Source organism: Pieris rapae, chromosome 15, assembly GCF_905147795.1.
Source record: "Pieris rapae chromosome 15, ilPieRapa1.1, whole genome shotgun sequence".
Taxonomy (NCBI): domain Eukaryota; kingdom Metazoa; phylum Arthropoda; class Insecta; order Lepidoptera; family Pieridae; genus Pieris; species Pieris rapae.
The window spans coordinates 2,678,111-2,691,624 of NC_059523.1; the positions used below are offsets into that span (position 1 = coordinate 2,678,111).

At 31.5% G+C, this 13,514-nt stretch overlaps 1 protein-coding gene across 1 annotated transcript; it reads left to right on the top strand.

Moving 5' to 3' along the window:
- Positions 1 to 274: 274 nt before the first annotated feature.
- LOC111000709 (SID1 transmembrane family member 1) lies at positions 275 to 13,514 on the top strand. Its single transcript, XM_022270257.2, has 20 exons — positions 275 to 486; positions 820 to 889; positions 1,045 to 1,147; positions 1,283 to 1,384; positions 1,689 to 1,801; positions 2,077 to 2,183; positions 2,609 to 2,696; positions 3,239 to 3,322; positions 3,495 to 3,622; positions 3,873 to 3,997; positions 4,060 to 4,143; positions 5,693 to 5,798; positions 6,308 to 6,383; positions 7,143 to 7,316; positions 8,200 to 8,317; positions 8,440 to 8,562; positions 9,134 to 9,250; positions 9,985 to 10,117; positions 10,725 to 10,929; positions 11,554 to 13,514. The coding sequence occupies exons 1-20, from the start codon at positions 377 to 379 to the stop codon at positions 11,728 to 11,730; spliced, it is 2,343 nt and encodes a 780-aa protein (XP_022125949.2). The 5' UTR covers positions 275 to 376; the 3' UTR covers positions 11,731 to 13,514.

Consider the following 13,514-nt stretch of genomic DNA (forward strand, 5'->3'; position numbering starts at 1 on the left):
GAATAAATAAATATAAAACATAAAACCATCTGTGATCTGCCATTTTTTAATGCATGTTTAAGTCGCATTCGTTAAACTCTTAAAATTTGTTGAAATTTTCCGTCATGTAAACCCACGTAAAACTTTAATCGTTAAGTTATAAGTAGGTTACACAACTATAATTAAGAGTTTAAAATTTCAGCAATAAATCAATATTGGTTGACTAGTACAGTAGATCTGTGGCCAATCCAGGTTTCAGATTTCTGTGTCCTAGTCTGTGATCGAAAGACGAAAACACAAAAATATGTTTTAAATCGTAATCAATTTCCATTATCTAGAAAAAGTCAACAAATATGAATTAATTATGAATATGTTAAGTTAAGAATAATTGTTTAAAATGACAAGATTTCTGCTAATAAGTATTATTCTACATCCAATTTTAGCATCCATAGTTGATAAAGTAGAAACCAATGATAATGGTACACAAAAAATATTTGTTTATAATACGTAAGTTACTATGTTTATTTTATTGTGCAAGAAAGTTATGTTTGTAGCATTTTTTTATCTTTCTTATTATAATATTTCAATTTATAACATGAGCCTGAAACAAATAAACGAAATGAAAAATTAGAAATAAGTGGACCACACATCCACTAATGCAATAGAACTAAACTAAAATACTATAATATGTAGAGAAAATATTTTAATTACTAGCCACATTTATATTTTATAAAAAAAATGTGGGTTCAACCAATTCTTACATATTATTATTACGAAATAACAGTTTATTTATTTAAATATGAACTGTAATAAATTATTTTGGTATTTACATTTTTACAGATATAGTTATGACAAAATAATTGATCTCTCAGTCATCAACACAACAACGCAAATACTTGACTTCTACGAGGCAAGTACTGCATTATTTTAATGACATTTTGAGAAGAGATTTTAAACATAGTAACATTAGTGGAAAAGTAATTAAAAGCCTTAACAGAACTTTCAACACACATAATTTATCGAAGTATTGTTTGTAAACTCTGATGAAGTATAATTTTATTCCAGGAAGATGAGTTATGGACAGGTTATCCTACACGGGTACATGTTGGTACTAATGATTCAATCAAAGGAGACAATCCACTTTTTGTCACCGCTGCTCAACAAAAAAGTAAGTAATCCTTGTAATCTAAAATTGATATATTATATCTTTTTCAAGAGCATAGTAGGTAAACAGGACATAAAGCTTCTCAAAGCCCTAGCTACACACAATCACAATTGATTAACTTCGGTGATTTTGTTTTAGGTATCTCATCATGGGAATTACCACTGACAGTGATAACAAATCATAGAGAGCTACAATTTGATGATATAGCAAGAACTCTCTGCCCACATGATGCTGGACCAAGTAAGAATTTAATGTAGTTTACCATGATTTAAAGTGGAAGCATATTAAGAAGCAGTAAAATATTATTTTGATTAAATACCACAAAATATAGTGGGTCTTAATATCAAATTGGTTTACTATGCCAGTATTGAAAAAAGATTGGAACAAACACATTAGTTTACTATACAAGCCATAATATAGTAAAAGTATTAATAAAACAGTAACAAGTATGTCTATTGGATTGACTTTACTTTATATATATTTAGTATAACCTTATGAATTTCAGAAATTACTACATTACTCTGAAGTATAATTATTGTTTCAGATATAACATCACAGAGTCGTCCGACATTGACATTAGCAACATCTAGCTCGCAGCCGATAAATGTGAAAATAAAATTACGCCGTGTTAAAGATTTCTATTTGGAAATGAATAAGGTACTCTTTATGCATATAGTTTTTTTTTTACCTCTTGTTGCACTCTAATTGCACTGTTATTACTAAAGTAATTGTATTATCTTAGTGTAATCACTTACTCAGGTGTATTTAGTTAAAACTGTGCCTATATAGAAGAGGCCACATAAATTATAACATATAGCATTAAATAATCTAAATGTATACATATATATATTTAGTAATAGTATCTCCTAGCATTTACACAAAAAGTTATTTAAATAGAATTTAATTGATTTTATATATAATATGTTTTTCAGGAAGTCCCATTAAATTTGACTCCAAGTACACCAAAATACTACTATTTCTCATTTGACAGAGATCCCTGGAACATGACAAATAAATTATATAAAGGATTTTTACCAAAGTAAGTATACAAACCCAATTGTAGTTACCGCATTTGTTTCATGACTTGATATTCCTAACGTCAATTCAAGCTTTATTACTATAAGTTCTTGTCAATGAATAGTGCTCACAATACTTGTATAACGATTCTCTTTTAACGCTTTTCATCTTGTTTTGGCCATATATCAATGAGAGCAGCAGCTATTTGACCAAAATTATAAATAAAAATAAGTTAAATTTAATAAAAAAATTACAAAGATCACGTAAAAAGTACATTTATGTTTGTTTTTTATTAAAAAAAGTCGCGCTCTATCGAAAAACGCAGCAATCTGATGCCAAAACCAAGGGATGTATCGCTATCTGTTATCTGTATATGTGTAATTTTTCTATGCTCTATGGTCAGCAGTTTTAGAATATATACCTAATAGACAATTCTTGTATCAACAGGTTTAACTACACAATACCAAAGAGTGTGTTACTGACCATAGAGTCTGAAGAGGATGTTTGTGCTGTAATATCCATACAAAATAACTCGGTAAGAGTGGTATTAAAGTTTTACCCTCCTGATATTGTTTAAAAGCCATGAGTTTGATAAAACTCTTAACCATGAGTTTTATCTATTTTAACTATATTATACCTTATAGTTTGCTTATTGCATAAGTCACATTTAGCGGTTCTATGGGTAATATTCAGTTAGGGCTAAGTCTGATCCGGACGTCAAAAATGTATCGACTTTTGATATGAGTGTCATATTTTGTGCTCAGTTTAGACTCTGAGTCAGTCGAGTTAGATCCAAAAGTCAAACTTAAATCTAAGTTAAAGAGATTTCAAATTTTATGTGGGAATTTTAGCATTTTTGATAGCAGACGCTTGATAATACGAGTCATGAATCAATTTTCCGCGAAAGTCACTCTAAGTTAAATCTAGTTTAAAGAACTGTATTTTTTTCTATTCGTTTATATGATACAAACTAAAATTCATACAATTTGATATGCTTACATGAATTATGTTATATATTTGTTTTTTTTACATTACACAATAGGTAAAATAGTAAAATTAAAAAAAATGTTTATTCAGTGTCCAGTGTTTGACAACGAAAAGGATGTAATGTATCAAGGATATCACTTCACAATGACCACTCGTGGAGGAATTACTGTTACCGTAAGTATTTTTTTTTTTAGATTAGAAGTAATTTAAATTTAGAATGTGAATGTTACTGAATACTGGCTGTAAAGATATAAACGTTACGCACGTCAAAAATATCATTATAAGTAAGACTCACGAAATGCTTTGATATTTGCTTTTTAATTTGACACGCATTTAATTTTTTCAGCAATCAATGTTCCCCAAAGGTTTCTATGTAGTGGTCATAGTAAAAGAAAGCGACGAGGAATGTACGGGTGTGAGTGAGACGGACGATGTCACTCTGTTTCGTCCTAACGGCAGGTCAAAAACGTTTAGGTAGGTAAGGGCAATCAGCGTGTAAATTAAGTGGATATTTCGATTTAGACATCCGATACACTGTCGGATTAGTATTGCCACATCCTGTTTGTTTTAGTGGTCAAAAGAGCAAAATGGTATTAAATAAAGAAAATTTATTACTTTTTCAAAATTTTGTTCACCATTCCTTAGGTGTAAAATGTATTTCGACCATATTTTACTGGACTTCTTCCTTCCTTCCTGTTCAATTTAAATGTGCTTTTTTACTCAGATTAAAGATAGTGGAAGCAGCTTCAACAACTGATTTTCTAATGGGAGCATTAGCATCTCTAGCATTGATTTTACTGGTCACTGCGCTTGCGCCGCTTGGTAACTTGCTTACCTGCCGACATGAAGGTAAACCAATATTTTACAAAAATAGTTTTATAGTAATTTTACAAGAACTATTAAATTTTCAGAATTAATTATAATTGAAGAATCGGTGGTGCCATCTACGTCTCGAGAGAGTGCTGAAGCTGAGCCCATGGTCAGAAATATTAATGGTATGATATTATTTAAAACATTATGAAACACCTTTTTTATATATATAGATTTATTGCTACACTAACTCAGACGCATGTCCTTGCGCCACGGATTACGAGCCACTTGTCTAACAGATGTTGATATTTCATAAATGACAGTTGACATTGGTCTATGTTGAATCAAAGACAAAATCACTTTTCGACAGGCGTGACCCACTAACGCTACACGATGAGGATGACAGCTCGCGATTTGTCAAGTGACTGTTTACATACAAATTCGTTTCGGGTAGTGGGTTACGACTGTAAAGGTATTTTGTATCAAGCCCCTGGAGAAGATTTCAGTTCGATCCATCTATGTAACGGAGTACAACATGAAAGAAAGAAATATTTTTCTATTACACATACTAAAAAATTATGTTTAGGATTCCCTATGTCCTGTGCAGCTAGTCTTTTCCATTTAACATATTAATGGTACAAGATGAAGGGTATCAGTAAATAGTATATTTCATTACAAGTGCGGAAAGCCTGTCATTGCAACGAGTTCCGACGAATGTCTACCCGATCCGAGGCGCAGCCGAAGGTGAGGGTTGACAGTCGGAACAAGTTGCAATGACGGTTCCGCACGTGTACTGAACGACTATTTTTAATACAGTTGCGAAAAAATTAAGCAATTTAATTAAACTATTTGCTTTTTTTTCTATTCTCTCTACGGAATAAATTCGTTGCACGTAGATATGTAGCGACTTATATGTTTCCGGTAAATTGTTCTCCGAAGCATTTTATGCAATTATACTGCGTTCGGGTGGTATTCATTCAAATAAAATATCGTCGAAATTACTCATTTTGTGCAACAAATAACTCAACTCGAAAGAACATCTTTGGAAAATGGCGCCAACCGCAAAGAATATGAGCAAAGCTTGTTTTTTCTTTTCTTCACCCATTCTGAGTAGGCAAAGGGAACTTGGCCCATATAGCCAATTCTTGAGTAGACTATTTTTATTGAAAGAAAACCAATTATAACTCATTGAGTCCAATCATTAAATCTGATATTAAAACAAATAGTAGCTTCTTTTTAAAATATTTGCATGAATCATAAAAACTTCTGTGATTTTTTTTAGTAAAAACTTCATGGTTAGTTTTTTCTTTTTAATATTTTTTTTATTGATATGAAATAAAATAAACCTAACCTAACTTATTGAATCCAATTATTAGTAAACTTTTTAAAAATACGTATTTGCATATATTATAAAATTCTTTTTAATATTTTTTTAATTGATATGAAATGAAAAGAAACCTAACCGAACTTATTGAATCCAATTATTATAATATTTAGAAATCATATATCATAAAAACTTCTATGAATCTTTTGAATAAAACCTTCGTGGTTGGTTTTTTCTTTTTAATACACATTGTTTTGACAGTTGGCAAAGAAAACGCACGAGTTCGGGAATGGCAAAGAAAAAGCACGAGTGTGTAATAGCCCACTTTCCGAACGCTATACCTCCCTGCAATATGCCACTTTTTGAGCAACTGTATTAAAAAAGTATTTATATGAATGATAAAATTTTAGTTTCGGACACCGAGTCGGAGGATGATGTTATAGTAAAATCGCTTCCCATGCCACTTAATGTAGCTGGTTTGAGTCGTCACAACACGCATAGTAGGAAATCTAATAGGTAAGACATCCTGACATGGTATTGACAACCCAGATAAAAAATATGATTTTCTCATTAAATGAGTTTCTTTTATGTAGCAAACGGGCAGGAGGCTCACGCAATGTTAAGTAATACTGTCCGCCCATGGACGTACATTGCCAAAAGTGCGTATACGGTATTTTAAGAATTAGTACCCTCTTTTCTGTCCATAATTCGAAATGGTTTAAAAATACTTTTGTGGCTACCTGACGCTTAGTCGTCTTAGACGTCTTAATGATTTGTTTAAGGGTGTAATTACAATTGCAGTTTACCTCAGTAATATTACTTCGCATGGACATGAAATTTAACTCTTATTTCGGTTCCGACTTACCGGGATAACATAGTGTTGCTAGAATGAATTCAATCATTATGATATAAAAGCGGAGGTGATCATATAGGGTTAGGCCTCAGATTTTGTATTTTTGTGTTATTTCTTTAAATAGACAAGTAGTGGGCCTTTTATACGTAATTGTATAAATATTTTTTTTTAGATATTTTTGGAGTGCCTTAACTGTAGCGGTGGTTTACGCTTTACCAGTTGTACAACTATTGTTCACATACCAAAGAGTAAGTCAATACTTCCTTTCTCTTTGTTAAAACAGAGAATATTGTATAGTGGTCTAGCCCGTCGATGGACATTTTTAATTATATTTAATTTAAATTGGATTCCTTTCCTTCCAGGCTGGATGTTAAGTGATACCGTCACTCATAGACACACAGCGTGTCTATGAGTGACGGTACGGTGAAATCGGTCTACTAGTTTTTGAGCTTTCTTCTTTAAAACATTATATTTCTAAATATTGTATTGGTAACGTTTGATAAGATTCGAGTTTTAAGTCTTTGTGTCTATGATTCAAAGCCTTGTTATGTCCAAACCTATGATACTATAAAACTGGCACTCGGTGCTCCATTCGCCTTTCACTATTTCAACGCTATAAGGTTTTGTCTGTGGAAACCATGCAAAATGTTTTCAATGAAAGAAGTTAACGAATCAGCAAGGATGGTGTAAATTGGTTCAGCTGTTTTATCAGTCCTGTTTGCGCTTTAGTAAAGACATTATTCTTCAATATTTTATGTTCTAACTATACGAAGTTTTTTATGTACGACTTCCGTATGTCTAATGTCACACGTGTCTGACGTACGATATTAAACTTAACTGGAGATTAAATCTTTCGTAAAGTCTTCGATTTTGTCTGTCTAGACTTTGTAATATTGGTTCTAATTTTTATATACATAGATGAATTATTTATTTTAGATGTTTAAGATTGGCTTGCATGCACCAGTTTTATAAAATTTTAGATCTATGTTTAGTTTACATTTTTTTAGATGGTGTTCCAAACAGGTGATCAGGATGTTTGCTACTATAACTACCTCTGCGCCCATCCTATAGGCCCCTTAGCAGATTTCAACCACGTCTATTCAAATATCGGCTACATCATTTTGGGTATAGCATTTATGGTGCAAGCGAGATGCAGGCATGTCAAGTTGGGGGAAAGTCAGGTACGTTCCAAAGTTTACAGCTTATAATGGAGTTTCTTAAAGGAGGATATCGAGGTCTATCGAGCACGGGGCTTACACATTTGTATGTTTTATTGATGACTTTTCTTTCTTCCTGTAGACATGTAGGTTATAATCGGTCTAGGTCACGACTCACGATTCGATTGCTGGGCCTAAAGCGAGTAATAATTTCCCAAAAAAAAACGTTATACTCAAGCAAGAAGTTGGGCCAATTTATTAGATGACAATTGGCATATGTCAGTTGGCTACATAGCGAGGTGACCCGCTTAAAACACAGATTTAAGTAAATAAATAACTTTAAAGATATGAATCGAATTATGTTATTATAAAAGTTATAGGTTTATATAACGTTGTATTTCATTAAACTACACTACATTTCCTATTCATACGTTCTAATCTATCTAGCTAAAATCCTAAATTCGTAGGGATTAAGCTTTGATGAAATTTGGTTTAAGCATAATAAGGAAACGGAAATCGCATATTTCGGGGTGAGATAATGAGACTAAGTCCGGGACAACAGAATTTTTTTAATTTTTCTATTCCACAACATTTTTCTATCTTAACAGTTACTATTAATTCGATAGAATTCCAAAATAATTCCGACGCCAATTATCCTACATGAGATATTAAAAAATTAAACTTATGTGCCTAAATCTTATAACTAACAACTAATTTCTCGCGTTAGGTTCATTTTCACGTGTAACGAGAGTTTTAGATTCACAAAACTTCTAAATACTTGTAACAAAAAAAACTTGTGACTGTCTCTAATTTTAGATTTATTGCCAGTTCTCAAATCAAGGGCGTAGAACGAATGGATAGAACTGACTATAAACTCTTCGCCACTCTTTAACATATTTTGTTTCAGGAGCTAGGTATACCCCAGCACCTAGGACTATTCTACTCTATGGGTCTAGCGTTGGCTATGGAAGGTCTTCTATCAGCCTGCTACCATCTGTGTCCCAATAAGATGAACTTTCAATTCGGTGAGTGTAGTGAGTGAAGCAAAACCTTGTTTTTAATTGAATAAAAGTCATTTTCATTCAACTTTTGCACGTTTATTGATGTACTTAAAGTAATCGTGAATATATTAAACTGTTTTTTTCAGACTCGTCATTTATGTATGTAATAGCTGTGTTGTGTATAGTGAAACTATACCAATCACGACACCCCGATGTCAATGCGTCTGCGCACGCTACTTTTATGTTGCTAGCGTTACTTATGGCTATCGGTAAGTTAGTTTTGATCCTTATTTACAGCCGTTTTAAACTCCTAACACTCTTAGAAATATAAGCATATAATTATAAAAAAATGTATCTAATAATTGTATGCTTAAAAAATATTGTTTTTACAATCAACTCGGATGTATCCGTTTCGTGATCATTTGTATTTCTAAATGGGGGGAATAAGGCATGTCTTACGATGTTTTCTAGACATGGATAGAGAAAGGATGAGTATACATTTCTTAAGGACGCTGAACGAATATATGATTGGTACTTGTAAAGATAAGTTATAGAGCTTGCCTACAATAAAGTAAGCGACTGTGTATATCGAATTTTTATATTTGAGTCACAAATCATTGAAAATATTATATAATAATTTAATATGCGACTATAAATTTTTCGCTATACCTATTGTAATCTCTAACAGTCATAAGATCAAATAAGATTTTTTAATATGTTATTTTATTTTGTATAATTCCTTTTCCTAATTTATTTTGTATATTTTAATGTTCCTTGTTTCGCAATAAACATAAAAATAAAATTTGGTGCATATGGCACTATAAAGGAATTTTATTACAGGATTCTTTGGGATAATGTACCCCAGTGTGTATTTTTGGGTGAGCTTCACAATAATGCATCTCGCTATATGTTTCGTGTTCACATTCAAGATATACTATGTTGGGCGGTTTAAAATGGGTATGTCATATTTATTCCACTTACTGAAAAAAAAAAATTGTTGTTCTTCAGTATTTTAGCCACAAACAGACTACAGAGTATTTTATCCAGTCGTTATGGCCAAGTTTTAGAATATCTTAATGTGAGTAACGTATTTTTAATTATTATTAATAAATTTGTATATTTCTATATTTGTAATGGCCGCAAATATTTTTTTTTTGTATAAGGAAGATCCTCCTGTCGTTGCAAGTTAAGGCTAAGTATAACTTATGTTATACTTAACGTATGTCGATCACATTTTTAATACATTATTACGAGAGTCATAGCGCTTTATCATAAAAAGTCAACCAAACATAAATTTACTAAGCTGCTATACATGTAGCATATAGCTTAGTAAATTTTTTTGACAATTGTTTTTGTTTGGCAATTGACAGTGCATATACGAATTGCACTGTCAATTGCATATACGAATTATTAAATTTCGACTCTGAAGGCCGTAAGAAGTTTCAAGATTTACTTACCTAGCAAGCGTTATTATGACAAAAAGAAACATCTATTGATTCAGGAGCACATCGTATATTAATAATAATTATCCAGTGCCGCTACAACTCTATTTTGGTATCAGAATGTATCCGTTTCTTTGATTTATAGATAATTAGGTGGTCAGCCCTCTATGTCTGACACATGTGCCTGACCCTGCTCATTTCCTCAAGTTTTAATTGCATTGCTTCAATGATAGTATTTTTATATTATAGAGCGAGCAATATTGCCCCGTGCGTGGTATAGTATGCGCCAACATGGCTGGCTGGCCTTCAAACCTAACTACACAGCGCGCGCAGTTCTGCTTGTTATTGCTAATATGGCTAACATTGCACTTGCTGCTTACGGGTGAGATTTTATCCCATATGTTATTTCTTTATTCCCATAAACTCACTATCCTTACAGTACTAAACAAATTCGATAATGTCGCAATTAAAAATAAAGTAAATAATTATTAAATACATCAGATAAACAATATCGCTATTGTGAAGTCATTCAGCTGGCATAAGATGTCGAGAGTCGAGACGGAGACAGTATTCAGTAAATGTGTTATAATTTGCGGGTAGATTCGCAAGTGTTTACTACTAGTATCAAACTTTCACTTTTTCACAAGTTCACTATTTAAAAGAAAAATTACAGCAAGAAGTTTCCAAATAATCAATAACCCAAGCAGACTATGATTTAAATCTTTAGATATATAATTCTACTATCGTTTGTATGTCACTGAACTCCTCGTAAACAGCTGAACGCATTTTAATGAATTTTTTGAGTGGCGCCCTGGATGGTTTAGATTCACAAATTGGCCCGGCAGATGGCGCTGCAGTTGATACTTTTATACTTTTAATATCCTAATCTCTTGAAATATCATGCAGGACTGCTAAAACTGTTTTATTATAATACTATTGTATAATAATTTTTAACCTACCCGCATTTTCAACAATAAATTAATTTGCAGCCTCTACGAACACAATAAAGACTTTGCCCGACACCTTTTGGCCATATTAATGGGAAATACGATCTTATATAATGTCAGCTATGTAGTTATGAAGATAGTACATAGGGAGCATATACCGGCTGCTGCGTGGTTATGGCTTGCTCTTGCTCATATAGTATGGGGTGTTGCCGCATATCTATTTCTGAGTTCAAGGACTAAGTGGTCGGTGAGTGTGGTTCATTCTTTACTTGTCTTATCTTTATATATATTCCTAATAAGCTCTGATTTTGCCAGTAGTTGATAATTGCGCTTTAACTTTTTTGTTTTTTTTATTCCGAAATCAGGGTTATCACATCCTGATTTTGACTACATAACTTCAGTCAAGTTGGAGCATTGTATGGTTAAAATATTGTAATTTATATGAATAAACGAATAATTTAGCTTATATTTAATATTACATTTTAATTTAATTTCCGTTACTCTTAAATGAATCAAAAGCAAGGGAGTGTCTGTATGTTTCACTTTTAAATTTTTAATTGCTTCATTTGATATCCGAGGTGGCATTTGTGCATGTCCCTGAAATTAGGGGTATGTGGACCCACTATAAAATCTTTGCTGTTCAGGGACTGGTTAAGCAATACCCACTAAAACCACATCGGGTAGTTCCTAAAACATTGCGTAAATAGTATCGCCTAGAACCGAATTATTATCACCTTATCTTAAAAATTGTAACTAAAAATACTATGTCCAGTTTATGTTTCCACCATACCAACGTCTACTATTTAAGATTATTTATACAATGAAGAAAAAAAAAAGAAAAGAAAAATAAGTAATAAAAATATATCTTCAGCAAACGCCAGCTCAGTCCCGCCAACACAACGCCATATGTGACGCGATGCGCGTCTTTGACACACATGATCTGTGGCATCTTGCTTCTGCAGCCGCCATGTTTTTTTCGTTCAACGCGCTTCTAATACTTGACGAGCCCCTTCAAAACACACCAAGGCATCTTATACCAGTGTTTTAAGTCAATATTACAAACGAATTATTTATGTAATTTCAACAAATGTATCTCTAAAAACCAGCTACTACAGATAAAAATACAGTAATCCCCCCAATAGTGCGGTATTTCCCCATATAAAGCGGAGATTTCTAAAGTTATATTTCTGTAGTATGAAATTTATAATTATTAGTCAAGTCCATAATTTATTAAAATTTTGTGCCTAGTTTTTGAAGGATTTTCGAGAATACAAGGCGATTTCCGGGTCTACCGCGTTATAGGGGGATTCATGTACAACAGAACAAATATAATACAAAAAATATAATGTAGTTACTGCTAGTCAAAAAGCGTTGAAGTAGTCTTGATACAAGAAAATGAAATAAAAAAGTAATACGAATTGTGAAGTAAAAAGGAATTTTCAAAGAATTGGCTTGATAAATGAACTGAAATGTAATCTGTGATTGACTAACGCCTGATTTTTATATCTATATAGAACCTTCTTAAGGCGAAACCACCAAAACGTCTTTAATTCGCATTAATAAAATATCAAAGATTTTTGTAAGTATCATAAGTCTCATTTAAATTTATTATCATTATTATTATTAAAATCCTTCATAAGTCGAAATTATAAATGAAATGTAAAAAAAAACTCACTGGCGTTTCCTTTGATGTTCGCGGCTCTATTGTATTTCATTTAAACAAAAACAAAAATTTCCTTTATTAAGTTCCTGGTCTTAAATATACATTTTAGTACATCCCTTTTAAGTTCTATAACCTGTGTTAGGGATGCACACTATTTCCTATATGTTGTTACTTAACAAAGGTCTAATCTAAACAAAACAATGAACTTACATACTAAGTAGTACTTATAAGTATACCTTATTAGTCGAATTACAAAATACAAACGGCTTGTAACAGTTAACACTTGTAGCTCAGATATAAAAACCGGACGTTCGTACAATATTTTACAATAAGTAAGAAATGCATTGATAATTGTTAAACTATAACGGTGCTTATAATTAGGCATAAGTGTAAATTTAACTTAAAAGTTATTCAAATTTACTATATAATTCTGTAAACCTTATTTACCGAAAATTAAAGAAGATAATCGGTAACGATGGCCTAGTAATCTCATGAAATTCACGAAATTAATAGCAAAAGGATATATCTTAATACTAATTATTGCTTATTGTATTTTTAAGAGATCTAAGCAATTGTCTAGTTATATTCGGTATTGAACTGGAATTACAAATAGTATTTCCGTATTATAGGATGTCTTGGGAGACAATACGATTTGTGTATCAGTTACAAATATTGTCTCCTTTTTTAATATGTACTTTCTAATACTGTGTTCTTGAATAAAAACTATAATTTATAATTTTTTTTTGTCATATTTCAAGATATTTTATAAATATTATTATTACATGATTACGATGAATTTGTTATAAGAAAATTAGTTAGTATTATATTTGCGATTCCTATTATTTTATTTACATGTATGAACAATTGTATTTTCTTATTTTTTCATATATGTAGTAAGTTAAGTTTTCCGGACCAAACAACGTAGTTATAAACCCTTTAACACATAATAAAGTCAGATTAAAAATATAGCTTCTGCTGTACTTAACTTCTCAATTTTGTCTCCTTATTAAAGTTATGGAAATTAATAAACAATAAAAAAAACATTTATTGAGGACTAAAGTAATGTTTGTGAATTTGTTTACCTTTTAGAATATACCAAATGCATATGAATTAAAATTATTATTACTGCTTAGATTTAGTGATTTTGAAATAAATTGTTTATTATTTTA

Bases quoted from the DNA above. Each gene is read 5' to 3' on its own strand.
- LOC111000709 (XM_022270257.2), top strand. From the start codon at position 377: ATGACAAGATTTCTGCTAATAAGTATTATTCTACATCCAATTTTAGCA. The intron at 1,148-1,282 runs GTAAGTAATCCT...ATTTTGTTTTAG, and splicing joins CACCGCTGCTCAACAAAAAA to GTATCTCATCATGGGAATTA. The intron at 4,144-5,692 runs GTATGATATTAT...ATAAAATTTTAG, and splicing joins CATGGTCAGAAATATTAATG to TTTCGGACACCGAGTCGGAG.